General features: G+C 40.4%; 1 protein-coding gene across 1 annotated transcript in view; it reads left to right on the forward strand.

Annotated features, from left to right (window-relative positions):
* The window catches only part of EMCN (endomucin), an 80,490-nt gene that overhangs the window by 10,199 nt on the left and 49,711 nt on the right, over positions 1 to 20,580 (forward strand). The window contains exons 2-3 of the mRNA XM_026050889.1: positions 7,212 to 7,342; positions 9,150 to 9,301. Coding sequence (XP_025906674.1) covers positions 9,227 to 9,301 — 75 coding nt within the window. The 5' untranslated portion in view covers positions 7,212 to 7,342; positions 9,150 to 9,226. The remainder of the gene's footprint in view (positions 1 to 7,211; positions 7,343 to 9,149; positions 9,302 to 20,580) is intronic.

The following is a 20,580-nucleotide window of genomic DNA, read 5'->3' on the forward strand; positions in this document are numbered from 1 at the left end:
TTTTTTGGCAACCCACATAAACCCACAGGCACCAAACAGGCAATTGGTTGTAGAGTCACTGTATGTTGGTCTCCCTAGATATATCTGGAGCATGTATCAGGCAGTCTCACAATGCTGCTAAAATTTACTCTTGCTAACCACCTTCTAATTCCTTCACTGGCAGGTATACAGCTAGCTCTGGTAACCAGCAAGTATAGTCTGCCCTCTCTTCACTGGATTTATCTTTCATGAGGATGGGTAGACACATATCTGCCCTTTATGCCGAGACTGAACACAGTATTTCAAACTGATATTGCATCCTGGCAACATGAAAGGCACTGATGAACAGGCCAGAATATGATTTGTATTTGAGAAATCAAAAGGGAATCCATGTAATAATCTACTGTTTCCTGCAGAGACAGACATTACAGAAAACAATACTACATTTATCAGTGGTTGATGCCTTAGCCGTATGACAGTGAGTACTACCAAGCAGCTGCGGTTTTCCTTCCAGAGAAATATCTTGGACTGTGTAAACTACATTACCAACTTGTTGTGTTTTTATTTTCTGCTCTTGAGCTACCTAGTGAGTGCTGAGGCTTCTGCACTTGATTAGGTATAAAATCAATCTTCCTCCTCTTTATTTGTGTATGAATAGATATACATAACAGTTTCATTTTTCTCTTTTCTGTCTTTCCTCCTTCCCTACTGACTCTTTTCTGTAACTGTGATCTCTCTAAGGCAGGGATGGTCTTTGTGTTTTATGCTTACACATAGGGATACCGAAGGTTTCTGGGCCTCACAACAAAACAAATACAGGCAGATTGCACATGTGCATATAATGTGCTCAGAGAGACACCCTTGCATAAATCTGTATCCCACAGTTTCATAATCACTAAAAAGCAATGATCTATGGTGTGGCCACCCATGCTAAAGTCTGTAACATAATGGAAAGTTGAATCATTGGTATACATTGTATTGATAAATATAAGGATTTGGGTTTGAAGAAATTATGGCATGGGAGAATTCCAAATACGTCCAATTCCTGAGCTGTGCAGAAATCAAAGAGTGAGAAGGAACTGCACAGACTGTTTGTTATGGGAAAGAAAGAGACAGGAGAGTCATGAGACTGATGCGAGCCTGCAAATTACTGAACCTTTCTGGTAGTCCTGGTCACTTGATGCCCAGAAATGGAAAGGGTGAGATGTGCCGACAGTCTAAAGGTGCAGAAAAAAAGTGCAAGAAAGGAGTCATAACAGAGGAGAGAGAATCTTTTTGTTGATAGTAGGATAAATGTTATTTTATAGTTGAGTTGATGGTTTTCTTCATTAGAATTACAGCATGTTCCCAGCTATCGCGTTACTGATTCGTGACTTCTCAGATCTCTGGAGAAGCATCATTAACAAAGTTTAGATAGATTCATCTCTTTGATCCTTCAAGGTGGTAGTTAAAGGTCTGTGCTGTATGAAGAGGTTTAAAAASAGAGGCCAGAGGAGATGTGCATTACCATCTGGCGGTGATGTGGGCTACAGGGTTGTGGAGCTTTTGTTTGTTTGCTTTCTACCAGTGGCTCACAGGCACAGTACTGAACCAAGAAGCAGTTTGAGCTTTCTCTGCAGTGTTTATCATCCCCAACGTGGGGGATGATAGATTCATTATGGGGTAGTGCTACTGCCACCTGGAGGGACACCAGGCAATGAGGATAATTCCCTTCCATATGGTCTCTTTTGGAGGTRTGTTTTGGAGGACTGTGAGGGAAAATGTCTGACTGTTGCAACACCTGAACTGTCTTACCATGTGGTTTTGGCACTGATATTATTTTGGGCAGGAGCTTGTTGTCATTACTGCCTGCTCCCAAGTTTAAGATGAACAGGGCTGCTCCCATAGCACCTCTTAAATTTGCTTTTCCCCATGACACACTTTGCCATTTTCCATGCTGGGCGCTTTTCCCTCAGGACATTTCTTTCCCTCCACTGTCTCTCCAGCCCAACATTCTGCCCTTCTGCAGGAGCAGGCAGCAATGGTAGAAATGCAACAAAGAGAACTTATTCTTATGCTCTGGTCACCTACCTTCTTATCCAAAGTTTGCACACTGGGAAAGGAACTCGATTTAGGTTGTGCAGAACATATGAACGGAAATTATGGACTTCRTTTATAGTATGGCATTAAGAAAACAAAATGGGACTACCCGGAGGGACGTTTTTAAACATCACTAATTATGGTTTGGCCTCAAACCTTAACCTTTAATCTCCAACTCTGTTTCCTTCACATATCTTTAACCAACAGGTGGCCAGGCAATTTTGCTGCCCCATGAGTTGGGGCAAATGGGTAAATCCAAACAAGATTTCTTGGCTACCCTGACAGCCTTTTTTAGCAAAAAGCTCACCTTTGGCATGCTCTACCCTTTCTTGAAACACACAAGGTGTGAGGCCAMGTGGGAAAGATTGAAAAAATGGCTATATATATTTATATATATATTTATATATGTTGGTACCTGAGCATGGTATTTCAGCACTGTTGCTGCGATTGACCGTTGCAGCTGGAGTGGCAGTTGAAGTTGATTGACAGTTGGAGCTGGAGTGGCAGTTGAAACACCTGTTGCTGTCTGTTAGGGCCGCACCCTGGGCGGGACTTCCCGCTGAATTTAAATGGCCAAAGCCTCCGTTCTCCCCCCCCCCCATCTCCCCCTACCTCCCCCTACCTCCCCCTGCTTTTTTTCTGCCGTGTTTTGCCAATCTGGCAAACTTTGGGGGTGGAGGGGACCCAGCACAGGAGAGGGGGAAGCCATTGGTGCCATTAGGCTGTTTCAGAGGGTGCCTGAACCACCTGGTGGCTGCACAGATGGGATCCAAAAAAACAGTGCAAGGGGAAAAATCCATGCTGGCCTCTGGYGCCGTCGCTCCTGGAGATACCGAGCAAACCCTGGGGTGTGTTTCCGCCTGAGTGGTGCAAGAACAGTTCATGCAGGTACTTCATAAGCATGGAGCAATGTTTTGATGTGGACAGATACCTCAAATGCGGGGTAGAGTGATGCCAAGTGGCTCAGAGCTGCGGCTTTGTTGTTCCATGTCCATGTTTTTTTTAATAAGAAGGAATATGTGCCAGTCCCTCTGCACAGTTTTCAGGTCTCCCTGTTCGCCTGGTAACTTTTGGATTCATAGACTGATGTTGACAGCTAGATGAGGACCTGAAAGATATAAAGTTCTGAAAAAAGGAATGCGAAAATGGGTGGCTGGCTGGAGGAGAGAGCTCCCAAAATGGTGTTCCTGGTGGGAAAAATGAGCACCTGCCCTGTGCTTTGCTGTCTCCGGTGCTGGACCAGCACACACATGGAAAAACAGCCTTTGTTAATATATCTGCTCTCTCTTAAAAAAAAAAAAAAAAAAAGACCTATTTGTGCTATGGAGTTATGCCACCGTCTGTTCTCCTTGCATTTTAAATGAAAACAGAACTGCACTACTGCATTTCTGTAGTTGCAAAGATTTSCTCATCACCATGCCGTCTAAAAATTTACAAGCATATCCACATATTGCAGGCTGTTTGTTTGCCTGTTTTTAGGAATCATTCTTGCTACCCAGACACTTGGGGATGTACCAGGGAGGCAGGCGGTGGCATTGCTTTTATTTGCCAAYAGTTGCCGTGATGGGTGGTGACAGCAGAATTTACATCCGCTGTGTAGATACAGTAGTTATTTGAGTGTGACATGACCTTCAGATTAGATAATCATGGGCTGTTATTTTTATCAGATCAGCCRAGAAAAAAAGATTACTTCCTTCAAAAACAAAATAGAATTCACGATTTTCCCAAGGAAGCTGCATACTATTTTGTGTAATAGGGAGGTGGTTTTGTGCCTAAAATTCCTCTTCTCTTATGTGTACAAAGGGAGTAGAGTAAAATAAAGCCTTGACATTTTTAATAAGGCAGCATATGTGATGCGGTGCAAGGCGTTCCTAGGATCCCGGAGCTTTAGCTAATATAGACACAGCTTGTTTTTTATTTGTCTTTTAATCCACTGGGCAATGTTATACAAATAGAATACTTTGCAAAACAGTTGAAAGCCTGTCCTTTTTTGCATGTGAAGAAATTAAACCAAAAGGTGCTGTAACTCAGCCCACTCCTTTTGTGTTCAGTAGCTAAGACTCCTCTCTTTGGTGCTTTGTGTTTTGGTACATTTTTGGTACATTTGATCAGAACACAAGAGTTTAGTAGGCATGTCTGAACATCGTAGACCTTTGCATACTGTGTTCCAGCAATGGCATGGCTTTCTTCAGGGAGTATGTGCTAAGTGCCAAATACTATGTTGACATCAGGAAATGAGCCTTCCGCTCCTGGAAACATGCGCTGCCAAGTATAGCATTCCTAAGTAAATATGGAAGCAGAGATCGTTGTTTACGATCCACCTATTCAGCCATTGGAGCTTTTGTGCCCCAAAGACCAAAAGCAAAAGGGAGTTTTGAGGTTAAAAGTACACAAGATGACTTTTCTCCTCAGTTGACATCAGGCCTGATCAGGTTCCTCTTGAAATCAATACACAGAAACTGTACTCCCAGTGGTAGGAACCATTTCCAGAGTTTTCATTCTTTSTTTGGGAGCGTGATGCAATTTAAAGACCACCTTGAGTGACTGACAGTTTTCATCCTTTTGCTAACGCTAATTCCACGCTCACATGGGTACTGTTTGAAGCATTTGGTTCGCTGGTCCAAAACGACCCAGACGTGGCTTTAGTAACTGAGGAGTCCTGTTTTAACATCTGGTGATGAGAAAGGTGCCATTCTTGTATCCCATCCAGCTGGATCCTTGTTCCTGGACTGGTCTGKGAGGGCAGCAGGCATTTGGCATAGTGCGGTGTGATGTCAGGATCACTCRGCCACTACCAGCCAGCTCCAATAGAAGGAAACTGGACTAGTGCCAGATTCGCTTGCCTTTCCTGGTGCGATATGTGCCCAGCACAGCTCAGCCCGCCCGAAAGCTCCGAGACGTTATTTCAGTTCGTATCAGTCTCTTACAATTGTTAGCTAACATCATTTGTTTATTTGAGGAGATAGAGAGCTGCATTGTGGTTGCTGTATTGTTTATATCCTACTCGAGGGATGTTCTTTAAATAAAAGTCAGTGATGTTTTCTTTTTTTGAAGTCTGTGCAAAATAATCTGTCACATATTTGTAGCTTGTGCTCATCTATATTGCCATTGCTTTCACATCTGCATATATGACTTTGTAGGAGGAGAATTTCATTATATGTTTATACTGTGTGTTTATATAACAATGTTTCTATTATACGTGTATAAAATATATGGGGGCAACTATGGCATCCATTTCAGTAAACATTTAATGCATTTTAAATGTCCAATTAACTAGCTTTAAAAGTCCCAGAACTTTGCAACTCAGCTCTGCTGAGCTTTCCATACCAAATTTTGTGAGGTAACTATTGTGGTGTGTAACTTTTTAAGTGCAGTTGAGTGCAACAGGAGCCAGAGAGGCTGCATTTTGATCATTATATTTTAATGGTGTCTGCTTTTTTTATGGAACTCGCATATTCAGAGTCCCTTCTACTATACATCATGTGCCACTGTAGTCTGAGTTTTGGCTTAACATGCTTAAATATCCAATCTCTGCTTAATGGCATGATAAAGAATGATGTTATTCTGTCTCCCCCAGGCAGAAAGCCTATCAAAGGTATTATTTGTGGTTGCAGCATGTGTACTATAGATACTTTCCATCTTAGAAATGGCATGAGACAATTATTAACTATGAGTTGTACTTTTGTGACTGGAAAGAAAGAAAGAAAGAAAATCAATTAGTGTTGGTCGTTGCATAGCTTTGAGCTTGTAATATATAGGCACCAGATCCTGTCAGTTCTTTGGGGATTGCCAATTATCCAACTTAGAAGATGCTATTAATATTTGGGAGAAAATACTGTCAGGAAAAGTTCTTCAGGAGGAAGCCTGGCATCTTTTATTTTGGAATTGAAGGGTTGCAACAGAAAAAGGAAAGAATGAAGGTTCACCACCACCAAAAATAGYATTCAAAGTAAATAAAAATATTTATGTATTTAATCATTTGTCTTTTAAAAAATATAGTATCACTTTAACATATACTGACTAAAAAAGCAGTGATTTCACCCATCCTCTGCATACGTAATATCATGTGCAGCAGGAGGGATGTCACAGGGATTTGGGAATGAGTGAGAACGGAGGCATGACACAGGACTTAAACTTGTAGGAACTGACAGTGTTSCTGCTTGTACCCTTAACAAGTGTTTAGGAGGGCAATATCAAGCAACCAAACTAAACAAATGAGAAGCTTCTCGCTGTTTAAAATAACAAGTAGCCAATCTTTTTGCTATATGTAAAATATCTAGGTGATGATACTGGAGCAGGCAATTATTATCTCCCTTCGAGATGCATCAGTGTGAACCAAGATTAAAACACGCTCTCCTCAGGAACTAGGAGCTGCAAAATCTGAAGTACCATACAGACTGCAGTCCTGGCTTTTGTGTCTCCTTCAAGAGCTCCAGTAGCATCCTCTTGATCTCTGCTGCACTGYAGGACCTGGGATGGACAACATGGTTTGGGGCTGGAGCTGTGAGTCTTACTGAGAAAGGGAGCCCAAAATGTGGGTGATTCTGTGGAGGTAGTGATGGAAAAGTTACAGCTTCCTCGTTCTCTCTCACCTGTAAGGAAGATAAAGAGTAATAGTCAGCCCCAAAGCAGCAAGCAGAGAAAAATGCCTGATCAAGGAAGAAGTGGACTATGGGATGAGCAAATAAGCAAAAGCATTTAAAAAAGAAATTTCTGGTACTCCCATAAACCCTCCTTGAATCTTTACACTGGTTACATGACCCTGTGTCAGTTGTGTTGCAGAACCCCTGGGTATATGGTTCTGCTTTGCCTTCTGCTGTCCTGGTCAGCCACATCTATAGCTACCCTTCATTTTCACATGCATAGCCAGTTCCAGTATCTAAGATAATAATTTAAGTCTAAGTGTCTGAAAACAATCATTGATAATGAGGTGTGCTCCATAATCCACAGGGTAACGGTCCACAAGATCCACAAGACCAGAGATACCACTGACCTGTCTGACTTGACAGCTCTTATCTTATTCAGGATATCATTTGTGAGACCTCTGTTTACAGAGCATCATGCTAAACGTCATCGGTTTCATTCACCTATGTTCACTAAGAAAACTTGAAGAGCTGCAGAAAGAGAAATAATTTTATCATTTTGTTTTTAAGTCTTTGGGAGAGCAAGCACAGTTTTGGAGAGAGTGCAGGAATTCAAGTCTAAGGAACAGAGGAGCGTGCAGGAAGGCACAAACCTGACAGCTGTGGATCAGCATCTTGTTCATGTGACTGGGATTTCAAAGGTAACATTTTGCTAATTTTGTTGAGCCATATTCTACTAGATAAAGTAGCATTATGCACCTGCAAATGAGGAAATAAGATTCTGAAATTAAACAGAACTGGATAGAGGGTACAGTATAGACATAAACAGTGATGAGGGACCCTGTTAAGAAAAGGCAAAATATAACTGCAGTTGGATCATTCTAACAATGCAAATAAAGGATGTAGGAATCTGAGAGTAAATGTTTTTTTATTAAACTCAGTAGCTGCTTTGCTGTGCATCTTAACAAGGCAAGTGCTATAATTATTAAGGGCTAGATATTGGCCTTKTAACATTTTTAGCAAGATTCCCATTACTTTTGGTGGTGAGAAATCATGGCACGCTTTTTGTAATGCAGAAATAATGTTTAGTCAATTTGTTTTGTGTGAAAACTTCCAAAATAAAAGAACCAAGATCTAAAAGGAACAAAGAATTGTAGAACTGTGGAATATTTTTTGTTATTCATGTGCAAAAACTTTCTCTTGAAGCAGTCTTACTGAGCTTACATGGATTGTTTGAAGATAAAAGGAAAATTTAGGTGGCATTTTCAGCAGGGACCTATCCTTGTTCTTTCTTAAGTCAGCTGGATTTCCACACTGACAGGTCAGAGTAGTGCTGTATAGAGAGTTCAGTATAAACCAAACCCTACTTGAAGTTCCCAGTCCAGTGGAAATTTTTCCACAATGCCAATTGCTTTAGAGAAGAGTTTTAAAGATGGTTCCCTTTTCTGTAATTTTCTACAGCTGACTGTGGAGATACTTGTAACAGTCCTCTGACTAGTAATAAAAGCACACTGGTAGAACTTAGTGCTCAAGAAGGCTGAAAAAGTTAATCCAGACATCTTGAACTGTTTCTGATCTTCTTTGTTAAAATTACCCCATAAATAACCAGCTCTCTCCAAAAACGCAGGCCAAGGCACAGTTTGATCCTAGTCTGTAGGTGACTGAGCTCACAGCTGGAGTATCAGGCGACCTCTCAGCTGGGGCGCCGGAGTCCTGGTGTGTTTCCAGGTCATGAAACACGATATGAATATAAGCTTGGCAGATTTTGTGAGCAGGCAGTTAGGTGCAGTTGGAGAAATGGGCTCATCACTGGACCTGAAAGGAACAACTTTAAATGCTGGTTCAGGTACACACTTGGAACCAGTACAAACTCATTTAAGCGGCGTGCATTTTTGGGTTTCCCTAGACTGAAGAATGGCAAGGGAGGGGAGGAGAAAGATGAATCAGGGYTCAAGAGCTACTTTGAAGATTAACTTTCACATAGTAACATCCCAGTGAGCATCCCTGATAAAACTGGAATAGGAAAAACTTTTTTGGAAGCCAGGACTTCGTGTGGGGAGGTTAATGAGTTTATGCTGAACTAGTGCAGCTAAGAGATACCTTAGAGACACCCTGTATAACAGCTCAGAAGAGAGAACTGTTTCAGATGTATTTTAAACTCTCTTTTTTTTATGCTTTTGCAATAGCRTTCCTAAGTTAGTAATCAATCAGCTGGTTTCCCAAAAATGATGCCCRGAGAGGTCTGGCACATGGGTCATGCAAAGCAAGGTGAGGCTGGCAACCATGTGGTTGTGATATGCTTATTTATTGCAGGGAATATTTTGGAGGATTACCAATTTATTATTTGTTGCAGAGACTGTTTTAGGGGATTAYTGAATACCACTTAAAATCAGAAATATTCCCTACAGAGCCCTACAGCTCACTGGGAGGCACCAGGGTCTCTGTAGGGTAAAACAGCCCTGCTCTCTTCTGGAAGTCGAGCAACAGGGTGGTGGCTCTATCTTGCAGGCATTTCATGACCGCGGGGCTCAGCACTGCCATGAGACTCGTCCGGTAAAGCTCTCGTCGTGGATGGAAGGAAGGAAATGGATGAATCACCAAGAAGCAGTGCACAGCCCTTCCTGCATTCTTTTGAGGGTTTTGCTAGACCTCTGACTAATGTAAGTACTGAAAACACACATAAAATTAGTAATTACTGAGAGGCTCTGTTTTAAGCAAGTCATAGCTAGGGTGTTTTCCCTACTCTTAACAACGTTTGCTCATATAGCCTCCAGTGTTGCAATATCAAAGGTGCTTTTTAATCCTGTACAAATCAGCCACATTAGCTAAGAAGAAGCTCACCCATCACATTTTAGCTACTTAAGTTATCTTTCACTAAGTAGATCTCCGGAATACACTAGGTGATGTTTCACAGCTATCTTTATTTTACCAGCAAGGATGGTAGAATCAAAACCAAGGTGTRACCATCCCTGAATTCATGATACAGGTGCCATACATGGCATTACACCAGCTTCAAGGGGAAACGCTTGAAAATTGGTCTGCAGAATTTCTGAACTTTATATTTAAGCATTGTCCGCTAAAATCTATGGAGTAATTATGCATGGAAGATATCTTGAAAATACAGCTTTGATACTAAAGACAGCTCCAGTCTTCTATGAAAATATTTTTTTATTTTGTCTGAAGGATATTTAAAGATTTCCCAGCCCTACAGCCTCGATCAGATGTCTTTTAATCCTTATTTTATAATCATTTTAAAGGCCTGTCAACACAGGCACATGCCACCTGGCTCTACTCACTGAGTAGGGAGGCTACAGTCCTTAGGAAGCTTCCTCCTTGTGCTATTTTCGGAGTTTCTTTGAATTAATTCCCTACCTTTTTGTAACCAGCCAAAACTATTATCCCACAGTCCACGTTGCAATCCCGCAGAGACTGACTTGCATGAATTCATTTAGACATACAAGTCTTACACTGAATTCAATTAAGGAACTCAGAAAGATTCTTCCTCTTTGTAAAACTGTTCAACTGTAGTTACTGAAAAAAATCTGGACAGAAGAAAATAYGTAGTATATTCACTTGCAGGACCCCATGGACAAAAGCTGTTCTGTCTGTAAGGAATGAATGAAGATAAATCTGTGTGAGGTGTTCTGACCTAAAAGGACATAAAAAGACTATCCCAATTAAAATAAAAACAGCTTCCAAAAGGAGTTAGTGAAATGGTTACAACTTTTATGTATAGGTGAGGCTTAAGAAAATGAGTACGTAATTCCATTTTTATTTGAAAATAGTACTTTCTGTGAATAGAATTACAAACTTAGTTTTGATTTGTCCTTCTGGTTTGGCTCCTGCTTGACACTGAGCAGAGGTTTTTTTTTCAAGTGCAGTTATACCCAACTGTACTGGGGCTGTAGCAGCTGTAGCAGTTATGCTTTTTATGTTCCAGAGGATCTTGACAAGAAAACCTAAGCAGCTTTAAAAATAACCTGTTAAAATGGCTTGTTTTTATTTTTATCTTTCATTCCCTATGAGGCATCCTGTTACCGATTAAATAGCAGAAACAAATCCCACCTCATCATCAGAAAGAGACTAGACTGTGTGGGTGGCAGGGCAGAAGTACCCTGGAGTGCCTTGTTTGCTGACCTGGTAGTGAAAGGAGAAGCAGTGACTGCAGAGCAGGGCCAAGGAGGACAGGATGCCCTGAAGCAGGGGAGCAGCAGTATGAGAGAGAGGAAAGCTTGGAGGTCTGAGTGCCCTCTGAGAGCCTGTGCTGGGAGTTGTGCTGAGGGCTGGAAAGACAAAGAGGACAGATGGCTTTTGGATATATAATGAAAAGAAGGAAGGAAGGAGCTGGGGGAAGTGCTGTGAGACCTGTGACAATTTTTGCAAGCAGAGGGTGGAAGGGAAGGCTGTCGCGCTCGTTCTGCTTCTTCCGGCCCCGCCGTCCTTCCCCACCTTCCACCTTGCAACTCTAACCACTCTGCTAGGGGTGCCAGGGGACAGACCACAAAGGGCATTTACTGGTCAGCCAGAATCTTACAGAATAAATATACCAGCAATGAGATTCTGGGTTGCATGTAAAATAGAGCACAAAATTTAGACTCCCAAAATGTGACCTGGAAGTAGATCTCTAATAGTAAGTTAAAAACCATGCATTTTTATCTGTCCACAAATTGTGATTGCAAAGGCAAGATTTGAGGATTGAATAACTAAATTTAGATTCCTTAAACCCACATTTAGGTACCTAAATAACCTACTTTTGCAGAACCCTCTGGACAATTACCAGTAGCAAAGATCAAGCTACTAATTTAGGTAGCTAAATGGCATTAAAGAGCCTAGCACTAGACACCCACTTCTGAAACATGCTGATGCYGAGCTTTAGGCCATTTCTGATTCATGTGTTCTTATTTTTGCATTTTTTTTCCAAAGTGCAAGCCCTACTCACCTAGGTTTTCTTGATATATTGTAGTAATAGACATCGTCTGTAAAAATTCGCCCTCCACTTGCAGCCCAAGCCATAGCTGAACATTACAGGAGTTGAAGACTGCCAGCAGCTATCCCTGCTTCTGTTGACCAAAGAAATACGTTTCGCAAAAAGATAACTATGTTAAACTGAAAGAGGATTTATTTAGAAAAATAGCCCCAACTTTTCCACRTCTGAGGGAACTTTCCACAGTAACTTAAGAAGGAATGTTGTCCAACTAGAGAAATGTCAGCATTATCTTCATTTTTCTCACCAATTATTTCCCTTGCTTTTATGATCTCCAAGAGAATAATTTGGCCAGAGAGTTCTAACTGTATAGATTTGCCAGTGGGTCAGAACCCACTCCAACTGAATATGTACTGCATTGACTGTTGTATAAATAAGGAAAAACACTTCTTGCCCATCATGCAGGTAGAAAAAAGAGAAATGAGATTTGGGCAGGAAAAGAAAAAAAAAAGAAAAAAAAAGCAACAGAGTTAAAATAGGCAAAACGGAAAGTGCTGTGGAAGTGTTGAGAAGTGGAAGACATAGTAAAACTCCTGCTAAAGAGACCTGAGAAACAAAATGTTAGAGGGGAGCAATTATAAACCTATTCTGCAATACTGGAAGGAGGAAAAGAAGAAAAGAGTTGAGCTGAGTCCTTAGCTAGATGGTTTTCTGGGAGGTGCACACACTGAGAAGAACTGGCCATGCTAGCGTAAGTGCCTCCTCTATTAATTGCTGTGACAAGTCTATATGTCTTGCGATACTGTTCCATTACTCTAATCACTGGTACCTGAAGTCACATTAGTTGAGTAGTGTGTGATTGCGACAGCTGATCCCTCTGTTAGGAGCAGCAGAATCAGAAAAAGCAAATAGCAGGAATYTTGGTTGACATGCAGATCACATCTACCTTACCATTTGTGGCAAATGTGATATGTTCCATGTACTGCTTTAAGTAATGCTTAGACTCACTCATCTTAATCTAATGTCACAATCTAATGGTTCAGCAAGTTCACAACTAATTACATCTAAGATCTAATGCCATGGAAATTTTCTCTTGTTGATGATGTTGTTTCTAAGTTGCAAGTTCCACTATGCCACATAAATTGGGCTAATGCCCAGTGAAAATAAAAATAATCCCTACTCCTTGTAAGTCACGCTCTCAGCGTGGCCAAACATGGCCTCACAATGCCAGGGCTATAGCCCCACATAGATATGGGAAGGTAAGGCCAGAGTAGGATGCAGGATGTTCACCAGAAACAGGAGTATAGGACTTCTATTGATATGCCATAATTCCTTCTCTAGGCCTAACTCTGCATGCATACTTGCATGCGTAACTCTGTCGGGGTGGGTTTAATGGCAGCTGAGTTTAACAGGAGTAGCGATTTAAATGCTTGTGCACTTAGTATGCAGAGTTATTAATCTGTCTCTAAAATAGGTGTTATGAGCAGGTGTTATTTTCCAAGGTGATCAGCCTTAATGCTTCTCACGGAAATCAGTGGAAGGGTGTTTTTCTTATTTTATTGACTTGAGTGGGAGTAGAGTTAGGTCAGTCTGTAGGGGTCTGAAGAATCTGCCCTGTAAGGTTGGCTCAAGAGCAGATGTGTTCTGGACGAATACCAGGAAGCACTATTCTCAGTTAAATTTCTTAGCAAGTATTGTTACTTAGTCTCCGAAACATGTACCAAAAGAATATATATAGCTTGCTCTGAAGATGATCAAATGCTGAAAAAACTTTGTATCAAATAAATCTTTCAGCAAGAAGTAGCAAAACTCACTAAATAGTCATCTTGACAAATAGTATTCCATCAACTCTACCATGATTCAGTGTTTGGGAGATTTGGAGAAAAAATCCATTTCAGAGAAGGGAATAAAGTAAAAATATGGTCTGTGTGGAGCATTATTTCCAATGCAGTTGCAAATATTGTCGGTAGCCAGCAAACAAGCCTGGATAAAGACACCCCCCACTCATTGACATTCTTGAAGGATTTTGCAGCTCTTCCTGTTGTTGTGCAGAGGGTGGCTCAGTGACTCACCACAGGGCCTCCCAGCTAAACAGCTAGWTTCCAGGGAAATGAAAGTGTTTCTAACACCAATTAAACAACTGAAGTGCAGGAGAACCCAGCACCGCCAGTAAGGAGTGACTGCTTTGCACTTCTTGAGGAAAGTGGGGACAGCATGAGGTTGGCTGTGGGTTCTTAGTGAAGTGCAACTTCTCACGTCCCTTGCTCATTGGCATTCTGCWGGAGCAATACTAATGTCTTAGATATTGCAAGGGTTTCAGGAAGGACTATTTCCCAATGYTTTTTTTTCTCTCAAGTACTGGTCTGATCCAAGTGGTCTTGGTTACATAGCAGATCTAGGCATTAGGTTCCACAGTCATTTCCAGCTGCCACAAGCTGTGTTTCGCTTGCCATAAGCCTCAGCAGTGCAATGAAAGTGACAGAAAATTATTGTATCTATTAAAGTGAATAAAATCCTATCTTTCCTCAATGTATACTTGAACAATTGCATTTACTTCACATTTCTCCCAGTGTAGATGAAGCTAGTTGGCTTCTTGTGAGTTTGTGTCTCACAGTCTTCTGAAGACACCCCAGACCTATTTTGGTAAGGCTTGACTCCAGAACAGCATTTATTTTCTGTTAAATTGAGTTGTGTTGTTGCTGCAGTGAATACATGGGAGCTTGTGTCCCTGAGCACAGATTCATAACTCAGAATATATGACAAACAGAGTAGACCATAAAGTGAATTAAAAGAAGGTGATTGGCATAATATATTGTAGTCTAGTAACAACTTTTTGTTATTGCAAGCCTTTTCCATCACAACTAGACAGTGGTAAATACAATATTTGACAGCATGGGATGCTGGTAGTCCATTTTAGCCTGTTTTTCTTCTTAAAACAGTTTTTAAAAAGTTGTAGATGAATAGATGAACGTTACTAGATAGGTTCCTGATGACAAACTCTTCAGCAATATAATAAATTAACAACCACRTGCATGTGTGAAAAATCGTGTGCATTTTCCAGCTTCCTGTGGGTAATCTGAACCTGCTTTTAGCAGGTGCCCAAGATGCTTTTATTTTCAGTTGGCTACTTACTGCCTAGCTATTACTGCTGTGGAAAACATTTCATCTCTTTTATGTCTCTGAATAAATTGGAAAGTGCAAGTGCAGGGAACAGGAAAATGTTTATGATATCTGCAAAGGGGCAGATATGAAATCTGCTAGGCAGTTGAAATACTAGGGGTATATTTTGGCTGAAAGTATGGGGATTTTACCCACTTTCCTTGGCGACATCGTTTCCTTATTATCAGATTGGACCCCAGACCGGACGTGCATTGTATTTTGCATGTGTCAAAAAGTGCCTGGCAGCAGGGCTCGTTCTGATAGCGACAACAGGAAGTCTGAAATATACCAAAGGAATGAAAGCTTGGGAAGCCAGACACTGAGAAGCAGCAGTAATAGCTATTCTGGATAAGCAGTTTAAGCCACAGAGAGTTCAAGCCTGTCAGTGCTGGAAGTTGGATTGGAATAGATGGTAGATAGCTGCAAGAAAAAAAGCTTGAAGGAAAATGCCAAACAGAGCAAGGCAGTTCAGGAGTGCCTCTGTGCAACAAAATGTCTCCTATGCAGAGTTTTGGAGCGTAAATTATTTTTGCATTCAAAATTGATGAATTCTGTGTTCTTCATAAAAAAAAAAAAAAAAAAATCCCAAAAAAGGTGCCCATTATGAATCTTCTCTTCACCCCACTCTCATGTCAGACTTGGGAAATAAGAGTGCTGGCCTAGCATTTCCTGGATATTCTGTCTCTGTCCTACATGAAGTTCTTCCTGGTTCCCAAACCTCCTGTAACTGTCTTTTCCATCTTCATATCCTGCAGCTTGGAAGCTAACACAGTCTTGTAAGGACTGGCCCAAGCCTCTTACATCTCAAGACATTGATAAATCAACAAAATGAGAGGTAAGGGAGCCAGACTTGTTTGTTTATTTGTTTTCCAGTGAATCTTTTTATGAGTGGATGAAAGCATAGTTTTATAGTGGATGCTGGGATACTAATATAACCACACTGGTGCCTTCTGACAAAGCTTTAAAGCATTGTAAGCTTAATGCATTGCATTTATATGTAATGGGCTCTTTATGATCAAATATTGTTTAATACCTCAAGATATACTTTTCTGGCATAGGTGGTCTGAAAACAAAGCTGACAGTTTAAACTATAGTTTACCCAGAGTATCCCCTCATGGAACTGACTAGAAAACTGGCGTTTCTTTCCACTGCKTATTCAGAGGAAACCAAAAGGAAAAGGGAAGCCACAGAACCTCAGCTTGGCAGAAGCCTGATATTCTTCAACCTCATGCCCAGGAAAACTCAYAGGCACTAATGGAACAGAGAGTACAGGTTGCTTTGCAGTTCACTGCAGGAATCTGTCCTCTCGTACCACTGTGTGTTTTCTAACCAGGACCAAGAAGAATGAACTCACTGCGACTTAACACAACAAAGATGAGATATGTGTCTGGATAGATAGTGATTGGATTTATTCAGACTTTTGGAAAGTTAAGGCATGGTTCAAACACATATTTCTGTTTCCTCTAAGACAGCCAACAGTATAATCATTCCATGCGTTTCAAATAACACAAGAAACTGAGACTGACTCACTGTTTCCCACTTCATTAGCTCAGGGCAGGATGTAAAGCTTATAAACACATTCTGTGAGCCTTTACATGACATAAAATTACTTGCACTGTTCTATATAAATAAGGACAGGGCACAAATATTAGACCTGTCTTCGATGATATCTGGCACTTAGGAGTTTGTGAATTAAATTGTGGGCCACRCTGCAGTGAGAGTTTGGGGGAATAGGAGCATGAAGCTTTTAAGGACAAAGCCCTCTTTCTATGTAATGCTTTGCTAGCAGCAGAATAGGGAATGTACAGGGAGGGAGATTCAGAGGTAGCTCTGGACCATAAATCTGCTATATCCTTTTGACAGTGCTGGACGTTCTACTGAACTCTTCAAACACAGCACAACCTTTGCAATCCAGCAGAGTGGCAACTGCATTGCCTACAGATATGCTCCTGAATGTTATCAGTTGCTAAACAACTAGTTTCTTCAAGTGTATTTTCGCTTCCTATGGTGTATCAGTAGAATTCCAGGTATGAAAGAATAGGAAAAGCATGCTCCTCAGAAACAGATAGCCTGTTGGCATGACAGAAAAAAAAMCAATACTCAAGTCTGTTATATAGTGTCGCAGCAATTGTATTGGGTCCGGTCTTTAAAATACTTTTTGTAACAAGAATATTGAATACAAACTAAACACATTTTGGTCCTTAGCGACTATATAAATGCATCTGAACACTTAGAGATTTGGTGAATTTTTTCACATTAGTGGCTGGCTCTGAATCAAGTCAGTGACATTTAAACATTTTCTGTGCTACAAACAAAAGGAGGCTATCTTGGTTTTCAGACACTTGCATATATTTGCAAGTCTGATCTTTAATATTTTTAATATTATTGTATGCAGAGGCTTTTGGGCATTGACATTTYCAATCTCATTCCATGAAGTATGCCAACACCTCCATAAAAATTGAGAACAAAAAATATACRTTTTAACATTTCCCTCAGCTTGGATTTTCAGAGTAACTTCTAGGCATGATCATCAAAATATCTTGCTTTAGTATTGATATTTGCAATCTCTTGGCATTCTGGTTTGTATTAGATTTTTAATATATGTACTAGATTACAAGAAGCAGTTTCTAAAATTAAAAAAAAAAAAAAAAAGACTGGAAAATATAAATCGATACATTTCTACCCTGYTCACAACTGCATATTTCAAAGGAAATTTATTCTGTATATGAGAGTATAACCAAGTCTTTGGGTAAGTAATAGGTAAGCAATAGTTTTAAAAAAGAAATAATAAAACAGAGACAGATTAGTTTACTCTTTTTTTCTCCTCTTTCTTCTATGAGGTTAAAATAACCATCAGTGATATGGTACACATCARTGGTGAAGGTTAGCACCTTTAATCACTCTGTTTTTTTGCTTTAGAAAGTCATCAAAGTCTGTGCATCTTTTCAGTTTTGCTTTTGTAAAGATTTTGACAAATTTAACTTTGGCTTTGACACACAAAATTGTCTGTAACCCAAAGCCAGCCAGTGTGGCTGTCCTGATTATTTTCTGTTTTCTGTAGTGATGCTTCAGGAATATTGAATGATATGTTAAATTTTTACTTTCGCTGTATCTGAAGGGGATTATTTGAACCTCCTAGGAGAACTGTGCAGAAGGCAGCAATGTTTTGCTCCAAGCAATGTGAACTAAGAAAAAAAAAGTGTAAATACAGCCAGAGACCAATAAATCTGTAACTGCAAATCCACTGTGGCAATAAGTAGTTTCCCTTTAATAATGAAATACCACATTGTCAAAAATAAATAAATAACTCAAGCCTACCCCAAGTAGTACAAAATAACGAGATTTTAAAACAGAGTGTCCTTTCATTCTCTAGTGTGCTCTTTGGTCATATTTCAAGTTTTCTTCTGCAACTGTAAGGGCTAAAATTTTATTTGAAAGAAGCATGGAAACTAAGACCATCACACAGTCACTTGTTGTGAGTTTCTAAGTGAAACACCAGATATTCCAGAACTGACAGTAATCCCACAGTTGGCAGCATTACTGATGACCAAATATCTCTTTATAAAACAAAGTGCGCATTGGCACTGAAGCTAAATTTCTTGGTTTGAGAGAAGAAAGAAAAACATTTATTCAATAAAGGAAAACTTACTTGCCAGTAGGAAGGAAAAGTGAAGATTTTTGTTTTTATTTTAGTGAACATATAGAGGAATAGTCTTTTGCTGCAAGATTTTAAGAGCTTAAATAATTTCTTTTTAGGGAAAAAATGTACCTGTTGACAAGAATGGTGGGGATTTGCATCTTCAGCTGACGTTTTGATCTGCAAATYAAATACTCTGAGTCAGAAGTTGCAGCTCATCTTTGGCCATAGTTCTTGTAGTGACTTAATGGATTTGCTCACTTTTATTCCTGTTATTTCTTGCTGTGTATATTGCTGCTGTCCATAGCAAGTTTGATGTAGCAAAAGTTAGCTGCCTTGGATRTAGATGTTAGGAGATCTTACAACAGGGCAGTTTTGATGCTCCAAGGAGGCAGTARATTGCCATAGGACTTTCTGAGGCACAGCTGAAGTTGCCTAACCTAGCCAGGCACAGAAGCTTGGCCTTTTCCTTTCCTTCCCATCCACTTGCCTCAAGTCAGAGCCTCTTCTGCTTCCGCTCTTGTACGTGTGATGTGGGTAAATAATGGAAGGCTGCAGCATCTTGTGCCCTTCTGCCCTCAGGGACTTACAGTAACCACAGCAGCAGCAGCAGCAGCAGCTCGCTGGGGACTCCTTGCGATGCTGCCGCTCACCTCAGTAGCTGAATCGAGACAAGCAATCTCTTGGACATTCAAGTAGTTTCTCAGTGTTTCCAGAAAACCCGAAGGAGGGTTCCTGTCGTCAGCCCTCTTAGATTTTGCAGAAGTTTCACCTCAGTCTGCAAAATAATATTAGCGTTTCCTTTCTGAATCATTCTTCAGAATTAATGTTTCAGGTATGCGCTGCAGATCTAAGGTCAGAGCTTGTCTTATCACATCGGAAACAGCACTAACCTGGAGTGAATTCGCTCTCCAAGTTAAAATCATTTATTTATTTATTTTTGTTGCAGGCTTTCTGCTGCAGCAGTTACTACTTTTCTAGGCCACTCTAAGTTTGTGCTCTACATTGGCACAAAATGAGCATGAAAACAGGATGCTGACATAAAATCACTACCACATGCTGTGATGAACTGGACAGAAGTGCCATTGTATGGCCTACCTCTGACCTTAGTCAAATTTATATTACTGTGTGATCCTTTCCAATGATCATGAATCACAGTCTCACTGCAGAGAACTTAGACTTTGAATCTTTCACGCACTCACTGCTTTGAGCTTCTCCAGATAAGTGCTAGATACTTCTTTTCTTCCTTCAGATTTCTGTTGAGCACCCTCTTCTGACACCTGCAACAGGCAGAGGATTTTTCAYATCTAAAGATGTGGACTTATTATATTTTTTTTTTGAACAAAAGCTATTCCATAAACAATGCTTATCTTATACTGTTTGCCTCATCAGGTTAATAAAACAACAGTTTGCTGGAGTGCTGTGGCCTAGATCCTGGGAGTTCCTGTGTGTAAAGCCATTCCAAAATGTTACTTCCCCTTATAGTGAGTGACATGCAGGAGGAAAAAAGACTTAATTACTGCCTAAGTAGAGTTGACTATTTAATGAGTCAGGCTGCATGTGAGGTCACTTTTTCCTCTTAATCTTCCTGAGAGTTGACATAGAGGCAGATGAGCAAACACACTGTACCTTGTGCTCATTGTATTTGAACTCTTGTGATTAGTTGTCATCAGCTGCATAAAATCATTAAGGCACAAAGCATGAGAATATGACAAGATCATGTTTTCATAGCCTCTGTCTACTTGGGTCTCTTCCACATAAGCCAGAGAAATGGCTGTGAGAAGGAGAGATATCAGAGTTTCCCAGATCAATTGGGCCTGAGGAGGAGAGAGATATTTTTGCTCTGGCTCATTAGGCAGTCCATTTGAGAGCCTCACTGAGGCCTGTGTTCTTATCACATGRCACAGTAACTTAACATTGCAAGTACCTATACAGAAAAGTAAAGATATATTTTCTGTTCCTAATGTACCAGGCCTCAGTTAAAGCTACTTGAAACTTTTCAAAATTTATAAATAAGAGATCTGTTTCTCATTTAAAAGCAATACTTACTTAAAAAACTTTGCACTGAGAGCCTTATCTCTGAGGTATTAATTGAGCAAAAGTGGTTTGATTCCCTCTATTTTTGATACAGAGTGAGACTAGTACATCCCCATTGCAGAGCTTTTTTGAGAAACATTCCATACATTTTAAATGGTTTGCTTTTTTGTATTGAATGCAGA

Source organism: Nothoprocta perdicaria, unplaced genomic scaffold (assembly GCF_003342845.1).
Source record: "Nothoprocta perdicaria isolate Ctin4 unplaced genomic scaffold, notPer1 scaffold_71, whole genome shotgun sequence".
In the NCBI taxonomy this organism is placed as follows: Eukaryota; Metazoa; Chordata; class Aves; order Tinamiformes; family Tinamidae; genus Nothoprocta; species Nothoprocta perdicaria.